This window comes from Phoenix dactylifera, unplaced genomic scaffold, assembly GCF_009389715.1.
Source record: "Phoenix dactylifera cultivar Barhee BC4 unplaced genomic scaffold, palm_55x_up_171113_PBpolish2nd_filt_p 000120F, whole genome shotgun sequence".
Lineage (NCBI taxonomy): Eukaryota > Viridiplantae > Streptophyta > Magnoliopsida > Arecales > Arecaceae > Phoenix > Phoenix dactylifera.
In genome coordinates, this window is record NW_024067688.1 from 477,258 (window position 1) to 503,399 (window position 26,142).

General features: G+C 46.9%; 1 protein-coding gene across 3 annotated transcripts in view; it reads right to left on the bottom strand.

Moving 5' to 3' along the window:
* Nucleotides 1-567: 567 nt before the first annotated feature.
* LOC103697491 (aspartic proteinase 39-like) overlaps nucleotides 568-26,142 on the bottom strand; it is a 64,810-nt gene continuing 39,235 nt past the window's right edge. For 2 of the 3 annotated variants that reach the window (XM_039116698.1, XM_039116696.1), the window contains 4 exons: nucleotides 6,299-6,389; nucleotides 5,710-5,785; nucleotides 1,198-1,269; nucleotides 568-895 (listed from right to left, as the gene is read on the bottom strand). In XM_039116698.1, coding sequence (XP_038972626.1) covers nucleotides 750-895; nucleotides 1,198-1,269; nucleotides 5,710-5,785; nucleotides 6,299-6,389 — 385 coding nt within the window. In that variant the 3' untranslated portion in view covers nucleotides 568-749. The remainder of the gene's footprint in view (nucleotides 896-1,197; nucleotides 1,270-5,709; nucleotides 5,786-6,298; nucleotides 6,390-26,142) is intronic. The other variant, XM_039116697.1, reaches the window with a different exon arrangement.

A 26,142-nucleotide genomic window follows, 5' to 3' on the forward strand; every position in this document is an offset into this window, starting at 1 on the left:
GCTTACACGTTTTTAAGTTTTTCTGCTCAATGTGGACCAGGGAACCTCTGTATCCTGCCTTTAAGACTTGATCACCTGAAAATAGATTGCAGTTTGGAACAAGCTAGACAACCCCACTCCACCGCAGGTATGCACATAAGAATGCTTCCGAGAAGAGGATGTAACCAAAAGATTGAACTATTCACCTATCCAAGCACTGTTCCCTTCATCCAACACCTTGTTTAAGAGACCACTTCCTGATTCCTAGCAATATACAGTTCTGCAACCAACATGCTGAAGAGTTACTCTTTGATGTTCTGATGAGACCATGACATCAGCAGTGCCCCACATCAGCTTTAAAGAAGTCAGCAGGGAGAGTAGCTTGCCTACTGAGCCGAAGATGTGCATTATTATTCTTTCTTTTTCTACCTTCTTATGTACTAAAAAAGAAAGCATATGAGATGTTGAAATGAAAAGAGGCAAGAAGTGGTCTTTGGGAGAAATAGACAATTATTCCTCAATCATCATGAGCCCATAGCCCCCATATTGCGTGCCTTTAAAATAGGGGACTGAAGAAAAATCAACATATTCCAGAAAATAAAATGGCAAAAATCATTGATTAATGTTACAATGTTCCAGGGATTGGAATAGAATTAGCTACCTTGTAGTTAATGGTAATATAAGGAAAGAGAATGAATGCATTTTTCTTAATAAAAAGAATATGAATGAAGCATACTCATGAAACCCATGTATCATTCATTGTCAACAGTCTAACAACTTAAATAACATATCATGATGATCAATAACAACAATATGGACATTCCCACCTCCAATCTGTGGGCTGAGGATATGTTGTGAGCATCAACTGTAAAAATTGCTCCAGTTTTGTCGTCTTTTATTTGGATGCTTGAAGAGCCTGAAATCAACCATGTCATTAGCCAAACTTTATCAACTGAACTGGAACAGGGCTGCATTCTATTACTTGGCATGCTGCTGAGCCAGTATGCTAAGCATGCCAAACACTGGTACAATATGCTTTGTGCCATGCTTGGCTGATAGGCTACTGGCACAAGATAGCTGTTATATCTATTAAATTTAAATTACTAAATGATTGTTGCTTTAAAAGCTAATGCTTATTATTGCTTTCTTAAAAACTTGCTAATAGTTTATGTTCAACAGAGTAAAGAATGATCAAACAAGAAGTTCTATGAGACTTACAATTGTGTTCAGTCCAACCAATAACTTGATTCTCGAGGTCATACAGAACTAACTTGTTTGATAGGGCTAGATCTGCAAACAAGTTTCAAGTGTAAGCATGAAGTCTTCAAAGTATGTATAACGAATCAAACTTTAGGGCATTCAGTGCTGCACAGAAAAACAGTAAAATTAGACCAACTGTTGTATGCTGCTTGTTGGTTCGCACTAATAAAAAAGTTAACTGCTAAGATATAGCAGAACACATCCTGTTAGTGAGGGTATGAGATTATAAGCACGATGACTACAAAATTTTTCATATTAGGTCAAAAGATCATTAACCAGGTCGGACGCATCTTCACTATCCCTTTTCTTGGAAGTCCCATGATGAGTGGTACTCTCTAGTGTCACTCTTATGCCTACTTCAAAGGCCATATGTTTGGACCTGGAGGTTCTTAATTAAGAATAGGAGATAAATCATGATCCTCAAAAAGAAAACTTTCTTAATCATCTAGACTGCTGCATGCAATTAATTATGCAGTATACTGGTCTTTGAACTAGAAATTCAGCTTTTTGATGGTTTTTCTGCGAAGTCGACATGAATTTCTTCAAAAATATGAATCATATACCTTTAGAAGAGCATATCAAAGTGAGATGTTATCGTGGTCTTATTTGAATATGTTCGTCTTATTATCGGTTCCTCGTCAAGTAAATTTATTTGCAAGATTAGGTTTCCACCGCATAAGACTACATGGTTGTGAGGTGTTCAAAGTCACCTTTCACTATATGAGCAAGAACCAACATATAGAAAAACATATAATAAAATCCATAACCAAGATTTATTCTTGTCATAATTAAACATTAAGATAATATACCTTGTCAAACAATTCTAGTTTAATCTGTTCTATTTATTTATACATAAAACAACTCAATAGCTCAAATTAATTTCTTTTATGCAACTAGACTCATAAACCCACATCCTCTATAAGCAGCAAACTAAGTGGTCGGCCACTGGATAGGGGCAGTTTGTCCTTTTTCACCCTGTAAGTTGGATGCATTCATAAGCCTCAAAGACATGCATGCTGTGTAGTGATCCTGCAAACCCTTACCTTCTTTTCTTAAATCTTCTCCTTTCCCCATTGTCTACATCCCTCTTCTAAAAGTCCTCACTTTTCTTTTATTCTTCATTCTTTTAACAGATGTTTGCATTAATTGATTTCAAAGGAAGCAAACACAACTTGGATGTTGATCCCTTGAAGAGACCATAGAATTAGATCTAAAAGAATTGCATCAGTTCTTGAGTCTAACCAGGCAGCCACCAGTAGCGTGTCTCTAATTATATATCCAAGACCAGAACACCAGGACCTAAGCTCAAGCATATTTCGATGGTCCCAACATGAATCTTATAGACGTGATTAAAGAATACCTTTTGTACAGTCGATGAAATTATAGATAACTGGTGGGAAATTGATTAATTGTACAAACATTTGTCTAGATGTTTCCTTTCCACCTCTAATTATCAAATTATGTATTTTCCCAGAAAGATTTATCATTATCATGATGTACACTTGTAAAGAACCAAGACCTCATGCAAAGGGGTGGCCAGAAGGTTATCAATTGGGGTTCTTGACACTACTTAGGTATCCAAGACCTTTTTAATGCACATCTACGGTGGGACTAAACATACACCCGTGCAGGTCCTCTTACACTCCCTCTGTTTAAGCCTAGGCATCCTCATTAGGAGGGTCATCACAAACACCATGACCGGCTCTTGGACGGCCTGAAGAGGGCTCATGCTAGTATATCCTAGCCACATGAGTTGGGGGTTGGGCTGGCGTAGATCCTCACAGAAGTCTTTCAGCATTTATTTAAGGGGTGCTCTTGCCTAAAACATTTCATCCAAAATTCCATAGTTATAGTTGTTGTAAAGGACGGGTTCTTGATTCTTAGCTGGACATGCTCTCCCATTTTATCAATCCAGTACATTATCTTATATGGCTGCTGGTGGAACTATTTAAGTTTTTGAACTTTCTAATTCAAAGATCTTATGCAATTGTATTGTGACATGACATCTAATATTTTGGTGGTGGTGATTTTAAAATCTTACTACAACAAAACATCGAACTAAGTGTTTGAATCTTCCAAGGGTTTAACCCCTCCAGATTTGTATGGCATTGTCTGTATTTATTTTGGTGTCATAGTTCTTGTAAACTGCTTCAGCCACAACAAGCTGAAAGGTTGGCATTGCTTGGTTTTATCATTTATTTCAAAAGAAAGAGAATAGAAGGGAGGTGACTCAGCCACATTTGCACAAATTGACACCTAATATATCTCTTTGGGGAACCAAACACCACCCAGTGTTTTGTTTTCTTCTTCAGTCATATTCATAACTAGAAACAAATAATTATCATGCTCATGCTAAGCATTTTTGTACTCAGTTCATCTATTTCATTTATATTAATATCTTTTTTGTACTATTTCAATAACATTTTGGCATATCTTGGGGTATATATGGCAAACATAAAGAAGCTCATATTTTAGTATGAAAAATTTCACTAACCTCATGAATAAAAAATAATAGAAATTGTCCATCTTGAGGCTAGAGCTTGGGTCTAGGGTTTACAATAAAAAGCCTTCTAGAGCCACTTTGTAAAACTAAATTTTAAGTTATTTATTTTAGTTTTCAATACAATCTTACCTTGAGGTCCAATGTAATTTATCTCACTCTTTTACAAGCATCAAGTTATTTTTTACTTCTAGATACAATCTGATTTTACCTTGAGGCCCCATGTGATTTATCCCACTCTCTTATAAGCATCAATTTGACATTCATAAAAGGAAAATTGCAAAAAAACTATGCATTTATATTACATATATATGTAGTTATAGACACAAATGTACTTATTTGTATACATTTGACTACATGTCTTACAATATAGAGGTATAGTTATTATCATCTACGAGCGCATTATGCAAACATATATGTATGCATGCATAGTATATAATGTATATTTATTCATAGGAAAAGGTTATAATACACATGGTGTATAAAGATAGGAATTTATGACAACCATGACATCTGGTGTTGGGAATTGGACATTGCAAATCTAAACCTTTGCCTGTGTTCTCCAAGGTCTAAAATGCATATGTATAAAATAAACATGTTGCAGAGGCCTCTTGATTATGCATTACATCAAGACCTCTCATAAAGTCTTTGCTAGCAAAAAATAGAATCACATAATCTGTTATATTCCATCCCACATCTGATATTTTAACCACTAGAGCTCAAAAGCTTAAGATGAGAAGGAAAGGGTCAACAATTTACATCAGGCTCAACAAACCCCCCTCACATGTGGCCAGGACCATGCACGTGGTGGGACCACAACGATGGTCATGAATCAAGATAATTAACAATGATTGAGATAGCGAGATATTTATTATGTTCTATATTTGTACTTATTTGTATACGTTTGACTATAGCTTACAATATAGAGGATATATTTATTATGCTCATCTATGTGTGGTTACACAAATGTATATATATGCATATTTAGTATATAAGGCATACTTATACATAGGGAAACGTTATAATACACATGGGGTGTAAAGACAGGATTTATGACTACCATGACATCTAATGTGGGGGGTTGGGCATTGCAAATCTAAACCATTGGCTATGTTCTTCAAGGTCTAAAATGCATATGTATAAAATAAACATGTTGCACAGGCCTCTTGAATATGAATTGCATCAAGAACTCCCAAAAACCCTTTGCTAGCAAAAAATAGAATCACATAGTCCTTATATTCCATCCCATATCTGATATTGTTAACCACTATAGCTCAAAAGCTTAAGATGAGAAGGAAGGGTCAACAATGTACATTAGACTCAAATAAAGCCCTCTCACATGTGGCCTGGGCCATGCATGTGGACGGACCACAATGATTGACATGAATCAAGATAATTAACAATGGCTGAGAAGAGTCAAAATAATAAGCAGGTTACTTGAATAAATAATCAGCATAGAGTGATTCAAACTTATAACCTCCAGCCAACCCATGCTCTGTAGTCTGTACCATGTTAATTAACCACTAGACCCCAACAGCTTAAGCTGACAGTGAAGGAGTCAAAAATGTATATCAGGCTTAATAGATATTGCAGGACCACCTCAGGGGTTGTCAAGCAAAGTGACACGCCACTGGGCCAAAATGACAGCAAGAGTAGCGAGTATGGCATATATACAATTTATGATTTACAGTACTTAAGATATATCTCATTATTTGAGAATGCTTTAGAAATATTATTAGAAATATGATATTGCTAGCAATTGCATATTTTGAGAGTTGAAATAATCCTATCTTTTTTATTCATCTACTGATCTACATGCCATGAAACTCCAGCACTGTAATTTAACCATGCTGATTTGCTTAGCTGATATAATGTAATAACCGAGTAATAACATCTGTAAGCTTATACTGATAATAAAATTTCAGAATAAACAAAAAAATATAGTGAGCATGTCGTGTAAAAATGAGTACCTCCCAAAAGAAACATGTCTTTCCCATCCTTAGACTGCATTCCACCATTTTGCCAGCCAACACAATAGACATCATCCTGAGTAGATACCATAAATAAAAATACTAATGAATCTGGAAAATATGACAAGCAGCATATACAGTATCTAAAAGGAAAAAGAATTATTGAACAGATAAACCATGTCAACAAGCATCAATAGATAATAAAATCAGGAAGCAGCATCAATAAAGATGTTTTGCACATTCCTAACAATACCAGCCTATCCATGGTCCTTTTGGTAAAACAAGTTAAAACTTCAAATCAAAATACAAAAAAAAACTCCTTAATAAGCATGAGCAATAGTTTTCAACCTAAAATTAAAAGATGTAAACCTGAAAGCCAATAAGCAGAATGCAAGAAATAACAAGGATCTTCAAGCATAAGTCCAAGATCAAAGCACATACAGACACACAATACAAAGACAAAAGTGATAATCACACTCTAAGCAAACAAAAGAAATAAACATTGCAAATTAGGATGAAAAAGCAAATGCACCTTTGTTAAATCATATGTAAGTTTTTAAGCACCAACATTGCAGAGGATCTTAATTACCTCATTTTGAAAAAGATAATCATGTGGATATACATTCAATGAAAGTGAATTCTCAAAATGAAAGACTATATCAGGAAAGCCATCATCCACACTGCAACAAAGATTCAACAACGTATTAATACGGTAAATAACTATCAAGTACTATCTTATATAAAAGAATGTGTAATAAAATCCTTGCAAATTTTTGAATAATACAATGACCAAATCAGAGGGTTTAAACTAGAATGATGATCCTAGAATCATCTAAAAGCTCTATGCAAAATACATTAAACAAAGCCCAATGAACTCAACCATTGCAAGGTTGCAACTCTACTTCTCTCGGGTTCTTCTAATAATATGGATCAATTTGTCCTTCATATGAAGCCTACTAGACATTTAAATTAGCATTGAGTGACAATTTGAGTTCAACAAGGAATCCCATATCATAATTAATTATATAAACATTGAGTACAGTTTGACAGCTGACTTATGATTTGATAGAAAGCTATGTATCCCTATCAATTTTAGATGTATTCAACAAATAGTCTAAATCCAGTATCTTATCATCTGGTCTTGCTCCATGAACCCAACAGTAGTCATTAATAATAGTAATGGCATCTGCAAGACTTAATTGATTTGTTTTCAGCCATAACATTCTGCAGGACATATTTTCTCTATCATTCTTATAATGCGATCTAGGTTTGATCCAAGTTAGATGATGAAGATCCAGGATCATATCATAATTCACCAGAGGTTAGCAAAACTTAGGATTTTCTTAGATTTTAATTTTAGTTGTCATTCTGCTGTACTTTCCCTTTTTCTCTCGTTATTTTAGTTTTACTGGGCTAATTTAAAGTGATATTAAAAGATCTTATATCTTATTTCACAAATTGATAGGCTAAATTATTGAAGCATTACTGCTCACACAGAACTACTCATGCTACCGTAACTGCAAACAGTAAACATGCTTTATGGCAGTTAGTTTTGGGATTAAGAAAAATTACTAAACTTTCCTTTTGTTATAAATAGGGGCCTTTCTCTCAAAAAAATTAGAATTAGGGGCCTTAGAGTCCTATTGTCATGCCCCCGACTTGAGATTGCGAGCAAAAGGTCGCATCAACCAAACTCTTCCCACAAGCATGTAAGGCATCTCAATATGATATCATAAATATGCAGCAGAACAATTTAACTAAATAATATGCAAACTTTATTTCATTAACTAACTCAACATAAAATGTCTCAAAATTCTAACATTAGTCTAAGATAAAACATCAATTTAAATAAACTCTAATCTAAGATAACTCGTGTCACAGTTCTTCTAGTCGCTTTCCCATATTGAAAACCCCAGTAGGCTAGCTCTCTGAGTCTGTAAAAAGAAATAAATCGTATAATAAGCTAGATAGCCCAGTAATCAATGATCACTTTAGGTAAACAAAACAGGCAATTAAATGATTGTAATTTACAGAAAATAAGCAAATATGCAGTACTAATATATGAATTAAATCTTTCTTAAATATTAAATTTTATTCATAGATTCAAATTCTTTCAAATATTCAATTCATCTTATCGATCCTGAGCTATGACAACATCGTCTTGTGGCAGGGTCATAACACTGACTAATCTTCTTGCGGTGAGCTACGCATCATTTTACAACAAAGTCCTTCAGGACCGCCGGTCTGCTGGCGGCATATCGCCAATCATCTTGAACACAACCTTCAAGACAAATTATATGCCAACGTATGGCCCCCGTTGATGGGGTCCTCAATATAGCCAGGTTGAAACTCAAATAGTTCTAGGTTTCATATTTCAGTTCTAAAATTATGCGGTATCAAAATCAATTAATCATATCCATAATAAGATTATATATCGTCATAATATTCCAAAATAACATATTCTGTAATAATATATACTATGCATCAAATTCATGCATCATGAATAATACCACCCAAAAGTTATGAATATAATAATTTTATAATTGCTGATAAATTTAGAAAAAGTGAAACATTACTTACCTTAGAAATGCAATCCATTTAACAGATCCAATTATAAAAAAAAAATTAAATTCTAACACCCTCATAGGCTGACCAAGCGAGAGTGCCCAACACTCCGGTTGGTCCGATCAAAGTGAAATTCATCGAATCATGCTCGAACTAGGGCACAGATAGTTCAACAAGAATTAGGACGATCAAATCTAACAGTGTTTGGCAAGGGCCAGGGTGGGAGCTAACACGTCGTCCGACGATCCTAGATCAGGGCCATTCACCAGGGTCAATTCAAAATCACTGTGAAGAGTCCTACTGGATCCACTATCCTAGAGAGAGTAGAGAGAGAAAGTCCAAGTAGAGAGAGAAACAAGAGAGAAAAGAAAGAGAAGAGGAGAGAGAAAGAAGAGAGACTATCTTCTTTTTTCCCAAAATATGGGGAGTTCGTCTATCCCTTTCCTCTTCGATCAGATCCAAGGGCAGTCGTAGTGGCCAGCCCCGACAACGGCAGGAGACAGCAAGGCAGGCTCCGCCAACCTCGGCGCCCGACAGCGATGAACTCAGAAGAAGGGGCCGAAATAGCGCACGCTGGTTCAAACAGTTTTCTGGCGATTCACATGCCCAAATCAGGGTGGTTCAGGGCTAAAATACCAGGAGAGAGAAGTCCTACCTTGATCTGGCAAGATGGTCCAGCAGCTCCTTCTGGCGACAAATCGAGGAAGAAGATCAAAGGAGCTTGGGATCAGTGGATCAATCTCGGGTGAACTCGAAGGAGAAGGGGATCTTTAAATAGATGATCCCGGCCTTATCCAGTCGGTCTTTGGATTGCGATGAACTTTCGATCTTCATCGCGATCGGAGAGGAAGAAGATTCCGGCCAAAGTCTTCCTCCCGATTGCCCTCACGTGCATCGCACGTGCAGCCCAAGGCCAAAATGGCTAGGCCGGTCAAGTGGACTAGGCCTAGTCCCTGGATTTCACACCTATTGTAATAGAATGGATGTTGATTAAGGAAGAAATGAATGAAGATTTTATTTTTTTATCCTTTTGTCGTGATTCTGCAGAGGAGGTGTGAAACCTTCAAACCTTCGGTGTGCTTCCTAGATTCTAAAGTGAGTCCAGTGCTCTCCTTTTTCTTCCCTTTACCCTTGTTTCATTTCCTTCTCTCTCTTTTGGTCATAACCTGCCTTTCTCTCAATTGTACTTGATCAAAACATAATTTTATTTTCCATTGATCTTGCATGTCATATGCATATCAGGTGTTTCCTAGGACAATTTCAGCAAGCTCTCAATTTCAATTGTTCATTATCCTAGATCACTTAAAATTGCGATGCAACCCTAGATTATCATTGACAACCAAATTACATCCTCTCTCTCTCATACACACACATCTGCACACTGTTAATTTCCTTTTTATAAACAAAAATATCGTCGTTATCCAAAACTCGATTTTAGGTCAACATATGGAATCCATCGTAAGAACTGCTAAGTCATTGTTCCTACAACTCATAACCATTCCTAAACCCTAGATTACCATTGACAACAAAATTACATCCTCTCTTTCTCTCATACACAGACTTCTACACATTGTTAATTTATTTCCTAAACAAAAATGACACCATTATCCAAAACTAGATTTTAGGTTAATAAGAACTGCTAAATCACTGTCCCTAGAATGCATCCCTAAACCCTACGTTTGATGTAGAAGCTTCTCCAGTTCCTTTAATCCACCATTTTTGTGTTCTCTTTTCTAATAGCAGATAGCCAGTGGTTTATTTCATTGAAACCTTGGATATTATAGTTCTTAGGGTCCACTATTGCAGATATGCATAACATCCTATCAGTCCTGAGTACAATTCAATCAAATTATCCTGACCTAGTATTACTCTGGTAAATTATGGCCTCAAAAAATCTAATAAATACTCCAACATATGGTTTTAAATGGTCAAAGGAGAAAATTGGAGGGAGAGGAAATGCGAGAAAGGGCTATGATTTGAACTGAAATGGAATAGACTATTAAAGGTGGATGTTCACGAGTGGCTTAAAACTTATTCCACAAAATTTCAAAGAGTACCAACCATTCGGATCTAAGGTGGAAGATCATAATGAAGCATACTCAAATAATGACATAAGTGCCAAAAATGTTATTTAGCATTACATTTACTAATATGATAAAAATGAAAATAAAAAATTATGCAACACCAATTTTGTCATCCTTGAAAGAACATAAGAAATTTTTTTTGAATTTGTTTGATCTGAAAACTTCTTAGAAGCATAATATAGAAGTTTAGGCCAAGTTCCAATACTTGATATGTACCCATCCATCCCAATTATCCCAGATCAGACCGGTGAGATGTCCGTCTTGGGATTGGTTTGGGACTCTAGTACTGGGAAACCTAGGTCATCTCGATAGGTACCAACTGGTACAATCCAGGTCAATGACAGCACTAGCCTATAACCCTAGGTACCAACTAGGTTGCATCATACAAAGGTTCCAACTTCCAAGCCTCTTCTTTTTCTTGTTTGTTTTGCACATGATAGGAGGGGGGAGAGAGCTCTTTTCCTCCCTTGGACCCAATGAGACCATCCTGATCTTTTTGTGGAACAACATGCCCCACATATTGATACTCAGGATGGTGGATGTCCTATTTCATCCACGTCCATTTCTTGACTCGTCTAGTCCTAATACTTGAGATAAGGATTCCTACACTCGAGATGGGACACCGTCCTGACATTTGAGATAGTGAGATGCCCCGCCACCCCACCTTACAAAAGAGACCCTTCAACCTACTCCAATCCAAATTAAAATCCATTAATCTATCACCTCATTTTGTCCTTTCTTTTTCATTTTTTGGTTGAAAATCAAAAGAACAGAAAAATAATTATTGGGTATGTTCATTTTTCATTTTGTCCTTTCTTTTTCATTTTTTGACATGTTGTAAGTCTGGCATCAACCTACAATCCCATGTTTTATGGGCTATGCATTTTACATAATTATGTTACTTTCAGAATAAAATTACAAATAAAAGTAGTTTTGGAACAAATGTTTTGGATAAGTTAAGAAGTCAGCTTGAACCAAAGTCTGAGACTCGAGTCGACTCCAGAGTATCACGAGTCGACTCCAAGCGTATCAAGTTCACTGGCACGGGCTCGAGTCGACTCCAGATCTGTACGAGTCGACTCCGACTGAGAACAGACAGAAGAACAGAAAGCTTCAACTCAGAACCTGTCAACGAGTCGACTCCCAAAGTGCGCGAGTCGACTCCGATGTTCACCGAGTCGACTCCAGGATAGTAAGAGTCGACTCCAAGAGGAACACAAAGAAAAAGTCAGAGAGCAGTTTTCGGGTCTGAGATTCGAGTCGACTCCAGTGAAACGCGAGTCGACTCCGATGGATGGCAAGTCGACTCCAAAGAAGGTGAGAGTCGACTCTCAGAGGAACACAAAAAAAAGTCAGAGAGCAATTTTCGGACTCTGAGATTCGAGTCGACTCCCGCAATATGCGAGTCGACTCCGAGACTCCGCGACCATCAACAGACAGAAGACCAAGTTACTGCCTCTGAGATTCGAGTCGACTCCCAGACAGCTCGAGTCGACTCCAAGACAGCTTCACATCAAAAAGGCAGAAGACCAAGTTTCGGAAACTGAGAGCCGAGTCGACTCCAAGACTGGACGAGCCAAAAGACAGAGAATCGGGAGTTCGGGCTCTGAGATTCGAGTCGACTCCCAGGATAGTCGAGTCGACTCGAGTGGATCAAATTCAAAATTGGATCCACGGACTTCAGTGGATGAGCCGACTCCGAAATTGCCAAGTCAGCTCCAGAAGTTGGCGAGTCGACTCCAGGTCAAGACGAGTCGACTTCCAGTCGTGAAGGCAACTTTAATTCAAATTTGGAACAGTTGCCGAGTCGACTCCGGAAAAGCTTGAGTCGACTCCCGCTACAGTCGAGTCGACTCCTGATCGCGCGAGTCGACTCTAACCCACCAACGGACACATTGTCAGGCTGCGCAGAGTGTGCAGAACGGGCAGAAAAAGCTCTCTAACGGCTAGTTTCCGTGGGGGTTGGTTTAAATAGCCACAGAAGACTGTAGCAAGGCAGAGAACAACCATTCCACTCAAAGTAATCAAGCTTTCAATCTCTGCAACTTGTTCTTCAACGAAAAAGAGGGAAGAGCAGCATTAACTGCATCCACCTACTTCTTCCCAACATTGAAAGAACCTTCTCCTGCATTCAAGTCGACTACACATTCAAGAGGAGACCCGAAGTTCAAGAAGCCCTTCCTCTTCTCCAACTTAAAAGCGTTTGAGGGCTCTTAACTTCGTTATTGTTCATATTGCCATTTATCTGCTTTTGAGAAGCTGTATTTTTCTGTTTGTCTCTTTTATCTCCACCTTTGTCTTTGCTTGGTTCAATCGGGGCATTGAATCAAGAGTATTGAGGTTGGTTGGTGAGCCGAGTGTAAAACCAACGTGTAAGGGTTCGATTGTGATCCCGGGAAAACAATCGGGGTTGGTTCTAGTCGGTGAGCCTGGGAAAACCGACCGAGTTCGTTGTGAGCTCGTAAAACAACAAGTTTGGTTGTGAGCTTGGAAAACAACCGGCTGTAATCCAAGGAGTTATAGTAAATTCCCAAGAGAGACTTGGGGAGTGGACGTAGGAGCAAGGGTTAGCTCCGAACCACTATAAAAGCTTTGTGTTTGTGATTGCTTGTCTCTTACCATTACTCTCATTTCATACACATCACAGCAACTAATTAATCATCTTGTAAAAAGCATTAATTAGTCACCCACAAACGCTTTAATAGTTAAAATTATTTTAAAACCCAATTCACCCCCCCTCTTGGGTTGTCTATCTGGGCAACAAGTGGTATCAGAGCATAAACTCTTCCACCCAAGAGTAAAAGATCAAAATGACAACCCCATTTGGATCTTCCCACATTGAGGGTCAGTCCACCCAAAGACCCCCATTCTTTAATGGATCCGACTACTCATATTGGAAGGCTAGGATGAGAATATTCATCCAAGCCCAAGACTATGAGATGTGGACCATTGTAGTAAATGGCCCATACATCCCATCCATATATGTAGAGGGTGTCACGGTACCCAAACTAGAAAAGGATTGGGATGAACATGACATGAGGAAGGCACAACTAAACTCTAAAGCTATGAATGTGCTTTATTGTGCCTTAGATAGAAATGAATTTAATAGGGTCTCTACTTGCAATTCTGCAAAAGAGATTTGGGACAGACTTGAAGTGACCCATGAGGGCACGAATCAAGTCAAAGAATCCAAAATAAATATTTTGGTTCATAAATATGAACTATTTAAAATGGATTCTAATGAAACAATTACATGCATGTTTACTAGGTTTACTAACATTGTCAATGGCCTAAAAAGCCTTGGCAAGAACTATACTAACAGTGAGCTTGTCAGGAAAATCCTTCGGTGTCTACCAAGGTCATGGGAAGCTAAAGTGACCGCAATCCAAGAAGCCAAGGACCTGAACAAATTACCACTTGAGGAGCTTCTTGGATCCCTAATGACGCACGAGCTAACCATGAAACAACACAACGAGGAAGAGTCCTCCCATAAGAAAAAGGTAATAGCTCTTAAAATCTACTTCATCTAACAAGGACTTATCTTGCAGTAGCAGCAGTGAAGAAGAAGAACATGAGGATGATGATGGTGAGGCACTTCTTGTGCGCAAATTCAGAAAATTCATCAACCACAAGAAGTCCTATCATCAAAGGAGAGGCCCCTCAAATTCCTACCGCAAGGACAAAGGTAAGGAAAGGGAAAATGAGGGGATTGGCTGTTACGAGTGCAAGAAGCCGGGTCACATAAGAGCTGAGTGCCCTTTACTGAAGAAGGGGAGCAAGTACAAGAAGAAGAAGGCTCTTGTCACGACACTATCCGACTCAGACTCATCATCCTCTTCATCGGATGAGGAACAAGAGGAAAAGGCCAATTTCTGCTTCATGGCCAATGGAAATGAGGTAACGCTCGAATCGCCTTTAGATTTTACTTTTGATGAGCTTTATGATGCCTTTAATGAACTAATGATTGAATATAAGGCTATAAATGTTAAAAACAGAGAATTAAAAGTAACTAACCAAACTTATATCCGTAAGTATGATTCATTAGTTAAGGATAAGGATTTAATCACCAAAGAAAGTATAGACCTTAAGACAAGCAACCAACTTTTAACTCAAAAGACTAATACCTTAACTAAGGATAATGAAAAACTAACTAAGGAACTCTCAGAACTTAAAAACCATAAACAAATCTTAAACAAGGATCTCACAAAAGAACTAAATGATCTAAAGGCAGAAAATCAAACACTAACCAAAGAACTTAACAAATACAAACCCTTAGTTGAAAAATTTACATATAGCTCAGAAAAATTGAATATGATACTAAATAGTCAACGAGCAGTATTTAATAAAGCGGGTTTAGGATATCAACCAAGAAATAAACAAAAACTTCTTAGTAACTTCTTTGTTAAAGCTGGGGAAAGTAAAACTAAGAAAATAACCTGCTTTTGTTGTGGAACTATAGGTCATAAAGCAAATGTGTGTAATTTTAGAAAAGGTAAAACAAAAAGGAAAATTAAAAGGGTATGGGTTCCAAAAGGAACCAACTTGACTAACCATGAAGGACCCAAGAAAACTTGGGTACCTAAGATGACATGATTTGCTTGTGTAGGAGTGTCTTGCAGCCAAGGCCAACAAAAACTGCTGGTATTTGGATAGTGGCTGCTCAAGACACATGACGGGTGATAAGGATCAATTTTTCACCCTTGAAGCTAAGAAGGGAGGTGCTGTGATTTTTGGAGACAACAACCAAGGTCACATCATTGGTATTGGTAAAGTTCAAATCACCCCTTCTACTTTTATTGATAATGTTAGATATGTTGATGGTCTTAAGCAGAACTTGTTAAGCATTAGTCAATTATGTGATAAAGGATATGATGTTATGTTTAAACCATCACTATGCATTATAACAAACCCTAATGACAATAGTTTAGTCTTTAAAGGAATTAGACGTGGAAATGTGTATGTTGTAGACCTTGAAGATCTTGCAAAACATAACCAATGTTTAGTTGTTAATGAAACTAAAGATAATGATGCTAGTTGGTTATGGCACCGTAAGTTAGGTCATGCAAGCATGGACACAATAACTAAACTAGTTAAAAGAGATTCCGTGATAGGTTTGCCAAAATTAAAATTTGAAAAGAACAAAATATGTGAAGCATGTCAATTTGGCAAACAATCTAGGAACTCATTTAAATCCATAAAATGTGTCTCTACCTCTAGACCTCTAGAATTATTACTGTTACGGGGGAACTTAGCCACCATGCCCCACGTGACCGGCACGCGCGCCCAGAAAGACTACGGCAGCCCCTTGATCCAGCAATCCGACCCCGAGTCGGGCATCTTCGGCTCCGCAGCCCGACCCCGAGTCGGCTGCCCCTTGATCCAGCAATCCGACCCCGAGTCGGACATCTTCGTCTCCGCAGCCCGACCCCGAGTCGGTCATCTCTCGACAACGACAGGCTATTCCCCAGAGGCACGCCGCGGCCCTCTGCTCCACTACACCCAGCAACGGTCGTATCCGGCGCTGCTCCACGATCCCCTGTAACAGCCGTACAAAGCGGAGCTCCACTACGCCCTGTCATAGCCGTACCCAGCGCTGCCCCACGACGCCCTGTAACGGCCATGTCAGTGGCAGCTCCATCGTGCTACACGATGACCAACCCCCCAAAAGGACCCCCCAGCCTGGTATATATGCGGCTGGGGGGAGAAGGGGGAGGGTAAGCAAGAACTTCCAGAGCATTCTCTTACTTGCTACTATTATCTCTCCCTCTCCTCCAATCTCCTCTGACTTGATCGTCGGAGGGCCCCCACTACCCCAGTGGTGGTGCGAGGCTTGCTTGCAGGTTTCCCAGTGGAAGGTGGAGCGCGATCAACACCAACCAAGGCAACTCAAACGGAACCCCGTTCACACCGCTGTGCCAATCGTTCTCGGTTTGGACCACCAGCAACAGTTGGCGCTAGAGGAAGGGCCCGAATCTCAGAGCGATCGTAATGGCACGGCGAGGTGGTCGTGGAGCTTCCAATGCCTCCGGTCGCGGGGCCTCTCGCGCCTCCGGCCGGGAGGCCGCTGCGTCTCCAACACATTTTCAGCAACACTCCACCGTTCCACCCCCCATTCAGATGGTCGAAGCTGCTCAGTTCGACCAGTTAGCCCAGCAGGTTCGCACCCTCGCGGAGGCAGTGCAGAACCTGCAGGGTGTGATGTCTCGGGCGCCGCAGCGGGCCCAGGAGCCGCCGCTCCCTGAGCGCTCACCTGTCCTCCTCAACCCGCGCTCCTTCCTCTCCCATGGGGAGGAGCGCCGGCGCGAGGAAGATTCTCGAGCACGGTCCATTCTGCCGGGACCTTCCCATCGGAGCTGCGCGGGGTACGAGAGGCGGGCCCGGGCGCGTTCCCAGACCCCCCAGTCCTCAAGGAACCCGCGCTCCAGTCGGTCCCCCTCTCGGTGCTCCTTGTCTCCCACCCACCGGTCGCGCTCCCTAGACCGGCGGGTGGACGATCTCCACCGACAACTCCAGGTCCTGAAGGGCCACTCTAAAGATCCCTTCGCCGACTTGGAGATCTCCTCCCAGCCGGCGCTTGCCTCGAGGATCCTGCGGACCCCGAATCCGCCGGGGTTTAAAATGCCGGCGATCGAGCCCTATGACGGGGCGGCGGACCCGCGGAATCACGTCGAGAGTTTCAGGACCCTTATGCTCCTCCACGGAGCATCAGATCCTCTCCTCTGCAAGGCCTTCCCGGCGACCCTCCGTGGCCCGGCAAGGGCGTGGTTCGCCGGCTTGGAGGCTAACTCAATCCAGTCCTTCGACCAGTTTACTCGCCTCTTCATCACCCATTTCGCCGTCAGTAGCCGGCGGCGACTGGTCTCCGACTCCCTCTTTGATGTCCGGCAAAACGAGGGAGAAAGCTTGCGGGATTATCTTACCCGCTTCAACAAGGCTACGCTGGAAGTCCGGAACCTGAGCCAGGAAGTGGCTCTTTCAGCCCTGAAGCGTGGCTTCCGAAAGGGCAGACTCACCTTCTCCCTGGACAAACGCCTGCCGCGGAGCTTCCCGGAGCTGTTGTCCCCGGGCGAACCAGTATGCGGACGCCGAGGAGGCGGCCGCCCACCGGAGCAAGGAGGCCGCCGAGATCCCTCCAAAGCTCGGGAAGAAAAGGCGAAAAGAGGCACGCCAGAGGAGGAGCCCGACACCTCAACGTCGGCGCAGGAGCCCGTCGCCGGCGAGGAACCACGGCGCCCTACGCCCTCGTTCTCCACCCCGACGTTTCAACCGGTACACTCCTCTCCTGACTCCCCGGGCCCAGATCCTCATGGAAATCAAGGAGCGGGAGGACCTCCCGGTCCCGAGACAGATGAAGAAGATTCCTAGGAGGAGGCCCTCTCGGGCGTACTGTGAGTACCACCGGGACCACGGCCACGACACCGAAGACTGCTTCCAGCTTCGGGACGAGATCGAGGCTCTCATCCGCCGAGGGCGTCTCGGTCGATATGTGAACGACCGACGTCCCCCCGCAGACCCGCGTCCGGCCGATCCGGCCCCTCAGGAGCCTCGGGAGCAGAATCGACCCGTCGCGGGCGTGATCCACACTATCACTGGGGGCTGCCCCCGGCCCGAGAGGAACGCAGGGGGCTCGACTGAAGCGTCAGGGGCAGCCGTCGCAAAGAGGCAGAGGGTCGGTAATGTAATCACTTTTTGTGATGAAGATGTAAAGGGGGTTCAGACCCCCCACGATGACGCCATGGTGATCTCCCTCACTATGGCAAACTATGATGTAAGGCGTGTTCTTGTGGATAGTGGAAGCTCAGCTGATATTTTGTTTTACGAGGCCTTCCAAAAGATGAGCTTGTCCAGACAATTGTTGCACAAAACATCCACCCCCCTCATAGGATTCACTGGTGACGCTATCTCGGCCGAAGATGTCGTTGAGCTGCCTGTGACTGCGGGCGTTGCACCCGCAGAAGCCACGGTGCGGCTCGGGTTCTTGGTCGTCCGTGTTCCCTCGGCCTACAACGCTATCCTCGGACGACCCGGACTGAACGCCCTTCGCGCGGTGGTCTCTACGTACCACTTGCTCATGCGGTTCCCCACGGCGGCCGGGATTGGAGAGGTCCGAGGTGACCAACCGACCGCAAGGCAATGTTTCCTAGCAACTCTCAAAGGGAAGAAGCCCGTAGAAGCCTTAAGCGTCGAGTCCCTCGACGCCAGAGACGAGGTGGCCTTGCGGCACGGGGAGCCGGCCGAGGGTGTGATCGAAGTTCCCCTCGAGGAAGGTCGCCCGGACAGGACGATCCGGGTCGGCGCCAATCTCGACCTGGGAGCTCGGGCCCGGTTGATGGAATTCCTCCGAGCCAATGTCGATGTGTTTGCCTGGTCGGCGGCCGATGTACCTGGGATCGACCCGGAGGTCATTTCTCACGCCCTCAACGTCGACCCGACCCACCGACCGGTAAAACAGAAGAAGAGACACTGTGCCCCGGATCGGATCCAAGTGGTCGACCAGGAGGTAGACAAACTCTTGGAGGCAGGATTCATAAGGGAGATCAGCTACCCCGAATGGCTGGCAAATGTCGTACTTGTCCGGAAGGCGAGCGGAAAGTGGAGGATGTGCGTCGACTACACCGACCTGAACAAGGCATGCCCCAAGGATAGCTTTCCGCGTCCGCGGATAGACCAACTGGTCGACGCGACTTCCGGATATCAGCTGCTGTCTTTCATGGACGCCTTCTCCGGCTACAACCAGATAATGATGGCTCCACAGGACGAGGAGAAAACTGCCTTTATAACAGACCGGGGGCTGTACTGTTACAAGGTAATGCCCTTCGGTCTGAAGAATGCTGGCGCCACTTACCAGCGCCTCGTTAACAAAATCTTCAAAGAGCAAATCGGCCGGAACATGGAGGTGTACGTGGACGATATGCTGGTGAAGAGCCGCCATGCAGACCAGCACATCGCGGATCTGGAGGAGACTTTCGCCACCTTGCGGAAGTTTCACATGAAGCTGAACCCAGCGAAGTGTGCCTTTGGCGCTTCGGCCGGGAGGTTCCTCGGTTTCATTGTCAACCAGCGGGGGATCGAAGCCAACCCGGACAAAATCAAGGCCATCCAAGATATGTCCCCTCCGACCAAAGTGAAGGAGGTTCAGGAGCTCGCTGGGAGGGTCGCCGCGCTCGGACGATTTGTGGCAAAATCGGCCGAACGCTGCCAACCTTTCTTCAAGGTGTTGAAACGCCCGAAAGACTTCCGCTGGACGGCCGAATGTCAAGCAGCATTCGACCAGCTCAAGGAATACTTGGCGTCTCCTCCCCTGCTGTCCAAGCCGCAAGAAGGGGAAATGCTCTACCTCTATCTGGCGGTCTCCCCAACTGCAGTCAGTGCGGTACTGGTTCGGGAAGAGGCAAAGCTCCAGAAGCCTGTGTACTACATCAGCCGGGTCCTACGGGATGCCGAGACGCGGTATATGAAGGCTGAAAAGATCGCCTTCGCGCTGCTGACCGCGACCAGGAGGCTTCGCCCCTATTTCCAGGCCCATTCTGTCACCCTCTTGACCGATCAACCGCTGCGGCAGATCCTCAGCAATCCAGAGAATGCGGGACGGCTGGTGAAGTGGGCAATAGAACTTGGTGAGTTCGACATCCGCTACCAGCCCCGACCCGCCATCAAGGCCCAGGCGCTCGCGGATTTCCTCGCTGAGTGCACGGTGCAGGAGGCGGAACCTAGGTCGCCGGAAACACCCAGCCTCGACCTCCCGATTTGGACGCTTCACATCGATGGGTCGTCGAACCCCGAAGGTGGAGGGGCCGGGCTGGTCCTTACCAGTCCAGATGGAGTGATAGCCGAGTATGCCTTGAGGTTCGAATTTCCAGTGACCAACAACGAGGCGGAGTACGAGGCCCTAGTCACGGGACTCAAACTCACCAAGGAGCTCGGCATCCGGCGCCTGAAGGTCTTCACCGACTCCCAGCTGGTGGTCGGGCAGGTCCGTGGGGAGTTCGAAGCCCGGAACCCGACCATGCAGAATTACGTCCGGAAGGTGCAAGCACTCATTCCCGACCTCGGCAGTGTCGACATCCAGCAGGTCCCAAGAAGTGAAAATGCCAGGGCCGACAGGTTGTCCCGCTTAGTGAGCGCAGACGCGCACAACTTGTCGAGGGCGATCTACCTGGAGACCCTGGATGCCCCGAGCATCGGCGAGGCTGGAGCGGTGATGGCGATTGATCCGGAGCCGTCTTGGATGGACCCGCTTGTCGCCTACCTCGCCGAAGGGATCCTCCCTGAAGACGAAGATCAAGCTCGGCGACTTGTTATGAAGTCCGCCCACTACGTACTCTATGAAGGGAGGCTGTATCGGACCTCGTTCACCGCCCCCCTCTTAAAGTGCCTCCGCCCCTCGGAAGCGACCTACGTCCTCGGCGAAGTCCACGAAGGCGTTTGCGGATCGCACTTGGGGGCTAGGTCCTTGGCGCACAAGATCATGAGGCAAGGCTATTATTGGCCTACCTTGTTGGAGGACTCAAAGGATCATGTACGGAAATGCGACGCCTGCCAGCGCCACGCCAACGTCCAGAGAGTCCCTTCTGTCCCCTTGGCGCCAATCACTGCACCCTGGCCCTTCGCCCAGTGGGGAATGGATATCCTCGGACCATTCCCCGTCGCTTCAGCTCAGCGGAAATTTTTGATTGTTGCAATCGACTACTTCACCAAGTGGGTGGAGGCAGAGCCGCTGGCCACTATCACGGAGGCGCAAGTCCGAAAGTTCGTGAAGAAGAACATCATTGTCCGATTTGGGGTACCTCGGGTCCTCATCTCGGATAATGGTCGACAGTTCGACAACAAGCATTTCCGTGACTTCTGCGAGGAGTTTGGGATCGAGCATCGGTTCACATCTGTGTCGCATCCCCAAACCAACGGCGAGGCCGAGGTCACAAATCGGACAATCCTCCAAGGAATCAAAGCGCGAATCGGTCGGACGGGGCAAGCTTGGGTCGAAGAACTCGAGAACGTCCTTTGGGCGTACCGGACCACGCATCGGACCCCTACCGGGGAGATGCCTTTCAGCCTAACCTATGGCACGGAAGCCGTTGTCCCCGTGGAGCTCGGACTCCCCTCACCTCGGGTGGCCGCGCACCGACCCGAGGCCAATTCGGAGCAACTCCGAGGGAACCTGGATCTCTTGGAAGAAGCAAGGGAAATGGCGCAGGTTCGGATGGCGATGTATCAGCGGAGGGTGGCCCGATATTACAACTCCAAGGTCCGACCGAAGCTTTTCAGAATCGGAGATCTGGTGCTAAGGCGAGCTAAAGCATCTCAACCTGCGGAAGGTGGGAAGCTAGCGCCAAATTGGGAAGGCCCGTATAGGGTTCGCTGGGTAAACCGACCTGGCTCCTACCAGTTGGAGGCCCTAGATGGTCGAGAAATTCCAAGGAGCTGGAATTCCGCTAACCTGCGGATGTATTACCAGTAGAACGACAATGCCAGAAAGACAGTTCAAAAATGTATAACACTTTTCATTTCAATAATTTCTGGTTACAATGGCGTGCTCGTGTGATTACAAGGAATTCTCAGAGGGGAATTAGGGCGTAAAGAAAGTAAAGAAGAGGTGGAGACTCCGAGGAGCTGAAGATCTGGGATCCCGAAACCTCCATCCGAAGCGGCTGCAATCCCGCCGGGAGTGGGTGCTTCCAACCGGAGGCGCCATCGGCGTCTCACGAAGAAGACGAAGAGCCGGCGCGGATGAAGAAGAACTGGACGAAGGAGAAGTCCACACTGCTCCTACCCAGAGGCGCCATCCACGCCTCACGAAAAAGACGAGGAGCCGCCGCAGACGAAGCTCCCGCTGCCTCCAGGGGAACGCCACCTCCAAGGGATATTCCGGTCCTCCCCAGTGTTAGGGGAGAGAAGGAATACATGGGAGAAGAGCATATGGAGGCGCGGTCCCGGATCAAGCGCCTGGTGCGGAGCTCAATCGGGAGGCCGAACTTCAAGGAGGGGAGACGTGATCCCGGATGAAACGCCTAGAGCGGAGTTCCGCCGGGGAGAACCTCCTTGTTGATCCCAGATGAAACGGCTAGTTGGCGGAAGCCGCGAAGGGCGCGTCTCCCGTTCCTTCGGTAGGGGTCTCTCAACCATGCGCCGGAGAGGAGGCCCACGATCCATGGCAACCTGAACAGCTCCGGCTTGGCAGGCTTCATCGCACCTGCACCTATATTTATAGCCAAACTGCGGCCCCCCGGTCGTTCCGATGCGGGTGGCTCCAATAAATGTGGGCGCATTGAATCCGGAGCCGATCCGGCTCTCGAGGCGTATCTTCCCGCGATTTCCTAAGCGTCATTCTCCTTAATCGCATTCTTTGTGCAGGACACTCCGGGTGGCCTGTACCCCTAGGTCCGCGTATCTCCGCTCGCGCCCCAGGCCGCATCCGCCTCGAAGAACGCGCGTATCGCGGCCACTTAACTGACACTCCTCGCAAGCAGCAACTGGCGATCCGATTTCCCAGGTAACCCCTTAATTAGCATTTAATGCCCATCTGGTGTTCCCCAGGCGACGCTTGGAGAGGAGGAGAAACACGATCGCAGCTGGCCATGGAGAAATCCCGTCGGGCGGCAAGCGACAGGCGCACGACCAGCGAGCGGAATTTCCCGAGGCTCGGCCCTCGGATGCCAGGCTAACCCGACGATCATCCCGGGAGCAGACTAGCCTGAAGCCCCGACCGGTCGCCTCGGCTTGCGCCAGCCTTGGCCGACCAACGAGCGGAATCTCCTGAGGCACGGCCCTCGGATGCCAGGCTAACCCGATGATCATCCCGGGAGCAGACTAGCCTGAAGCCCCGACCGGTCGCCTCGGCTTGCGCCAGCCTTGGCTGACCAACGAGCGGAATTTTCCGAGGCTCGGCCCTCGAATGCCAGGCTAACCCGATGATCATCCCAGGAGCAGACTAGCCTGAAGCCCCGACCGGTCGCCTCGGCTTGCGCCAGCCTTGGCCGACCAACGAGCGGAATTTCCCGAGGCACGGCCCTCGGATGCCAGGCTAACCCGACGATCATCCCGGGAGCAGACTAGCCTGAAGCCCCGACCGGTCGCCTCGGCTTGCGCCAGCCTTGGCCGACCAACGAGCGGAATTTTCCGAGGCTCGGCCCTCGGATGCCAGGCTAACCCGACGATCATCCCGGGAGCAGACTAGCCTGAAGCCCCGACCGGTCGCCTCGGCTTGCGCCAGCCTTGGCCGACCAACGAGCGGAATCTCCTGAGGCCTGACGACCCTCAGATGCCAGGCTAACCCGATGATCATCCCGGGAGCAAACTAGCCTGAAGCCCCGACCGGTCGCCTCGGCTTGCGCCAGCCTTGGCCGACCAACGAGCGGAATCTCCCGAGGCTCGGCCCTCGGATGCCAGGCTAACCCGATGATCATCCCGGGAGCAGACTAGCCTGAAGCCCCGACCGGTCGCCTCGGCTTGCGCCAGCCTTGGCCGACCAACGAGCGGAAGCTCCTGAGGCCTGACGACCCTCAGATGCCAGGCTAACCCGATGATCATCCCGGGAGCAGACTAGCCTGAAGCCCCGACCGGTCGCCTCGGCTTGCGCCAGCCTTGGCCGACCAACGAGCGGAATCTCCCGAGGCTCGGCCCTCGGATGCCAGGCTAACCCGATGATCATCCCGGGAGCAGACTAGCCTGAAGCCCCGACCGGTCGCCTCGGCTTGCGCCAGCCTTGGCCGACTAACGAGCGGAATTTCCTGAGGACTAACCCTCGGATGCCTGGCCGAGCGCCCGAAGAATTTCAAGAGTCGGGAGTCAGCGAGACGCTATCAAGAGTTAAAAAGAAGAAGGACGAAAGTGAAATGAAGAAACTCTATTTGCATTAACTTTCATTGTTTCAGGGCCGAGACCCATACAACTTGGCAAAACGCCAACACACAAAGAAAAGAACAAAAATACAGAAGGTCAGCTTGGAGGAACCCCCGGGTCGAGAACGTCGGGCGCGTCCGCAGGGGGTAGGGAGACGGTTGGAGAAGCAGCAGGCAATGGCGCCGGAGGGGAGTCGAGAAGGGAGATCCCACTCAGGTCAATTTCGGGGTACTTAGCCGACACCCTTGCCAGGCCTTCCTCGAAGCCTAAGACAAAGGAGTCGGACCCCGCGTCCGACATGTCACGGACGAACTCGTCGGACTGACGATAGGCCTGTACCGCCTCCGACATATCACGGGTGAACTCGGCGGACTGACGATAAGCCTGTACCGCCTGACGCCCGATCTCCGCACCCTTCTCGGCCAGCGCCGCCTCTGCCCGCTCCATAATCTGAGCCTTCGCCTCCAAGACCTTCGCCACAATCCGGTCATCCGCCTCGGAGGAGACCCTCAGCAGATCAGCCTGAGCCTCCTTGTGCTTCGCCTCGGCAGCAATGCGAGCAGCCTCAGCCTCCTCCAGGCGCGAATGAAGCTCCTGGTCGCTCGCGCGGAACTTCTCCAAGGCCGACTCCAATTCGCCCAGCTTGGCTTCAAGAGACCGGGTTCGGTTGCGGGCGCTGTCGGCAGACCGCTGGGCCTTCTCCCACCTCTCCCGGTAGTCGGCAGCCTTCCGGGACTGCTTCTCGGCCCGCTCCTCCGCCTTCTTGATCTCGCCCTCGAGACCCGAGGCAACCTTGAGTTGCTCCTGAGCCTCCAACAGTTGCTTCTCGAGGGTGGCGAAGCCGAGTGCCCGCTCTTCGGCCACCCGGAGCCTCATCTCGAGGTCCCTGGTCGTCCTCCCCGCCGCAGCCTGACCTCCCTCCTCTACTGCCTTCAGTTGGCTCTCGGCCCTCGTCAGAAGCCTCGCCTGTTCCTCGTAGCACTCCTCCAGGCGGATCATGTACTGGGCGAGCTAAGAGATAGGAAAAAACGAGGGCGTCAGGCGGGGATCAACAGAGCCTATAAATGATGAAAGCGACCAAAAGAACACTCACCGACATGAGACAGACGCAGCTGGCAGCCCCAATGTCAGGGACCCTCATCTCCCGGACCTGCCTGCGGTCCTTCTCCAGCAGCACCGTCTCGATGAGGTTTCGGGCGCCGGCGAAAGTGAAGGCCGACCCCGACTTCTCCCCGGAGTCGGACGGTAGTTCTGCAGCCTTACCCTTACCCATCGCTTGGGGAAGAGTCATGCTGACCATGCTCGGGGCGGGGACCGCCCCTGGAATTGACAGGGTCCCGCTCGGCCGGGGCCTCGGCGCGTCCCTCCTCGTATCATCCGGAGCCGACCGAGTCAAAGGCTGGGCTGGGGACCGATCACGTCCGACCCGTCCATCTCGGCCGCGCCCGGGTGATGCCTCCGGAGAAACGGTAGTCTCGGCATCGAAGGACTGATACAGCGTCAACTCCCGGTCCGCGCCCGCGGCGTCCCCCTGATCGGTGGGTCCGGACCCGTCTGTCGGCGTCGGAGTCGCCTGCCGGCGGGACTTCTTCGCCGGTGGGGCCCCGCTCGGAGGAGCTCGTTTCTTCCTCCGGACTGCTTCCAGTAGGGACGTCCTACCAACAGCCGTTGCCTTGTCCGACCGCATGACGTCGTCGATCTCTGCAAAAAGGACGAGGTGGTCGGAGGTTGAGAAACTGAAGGAAAGAACGAGACGAAAGAGGAGAAAAGAGCTAAAAAAGAAATGGTGGCGGGCTCACGGTCAGTGGGGACCGAGCTCAGACCAACGTTCACCAAGGTATCCTCGGAAATAAGGCAAGCCACCGAGGGGAGCCGGCCCTCGGCAACCAACCCCTTCAAGACGGCGACGCCATCGGATTCCTCCCTCGACAACCTCGATAGGCCA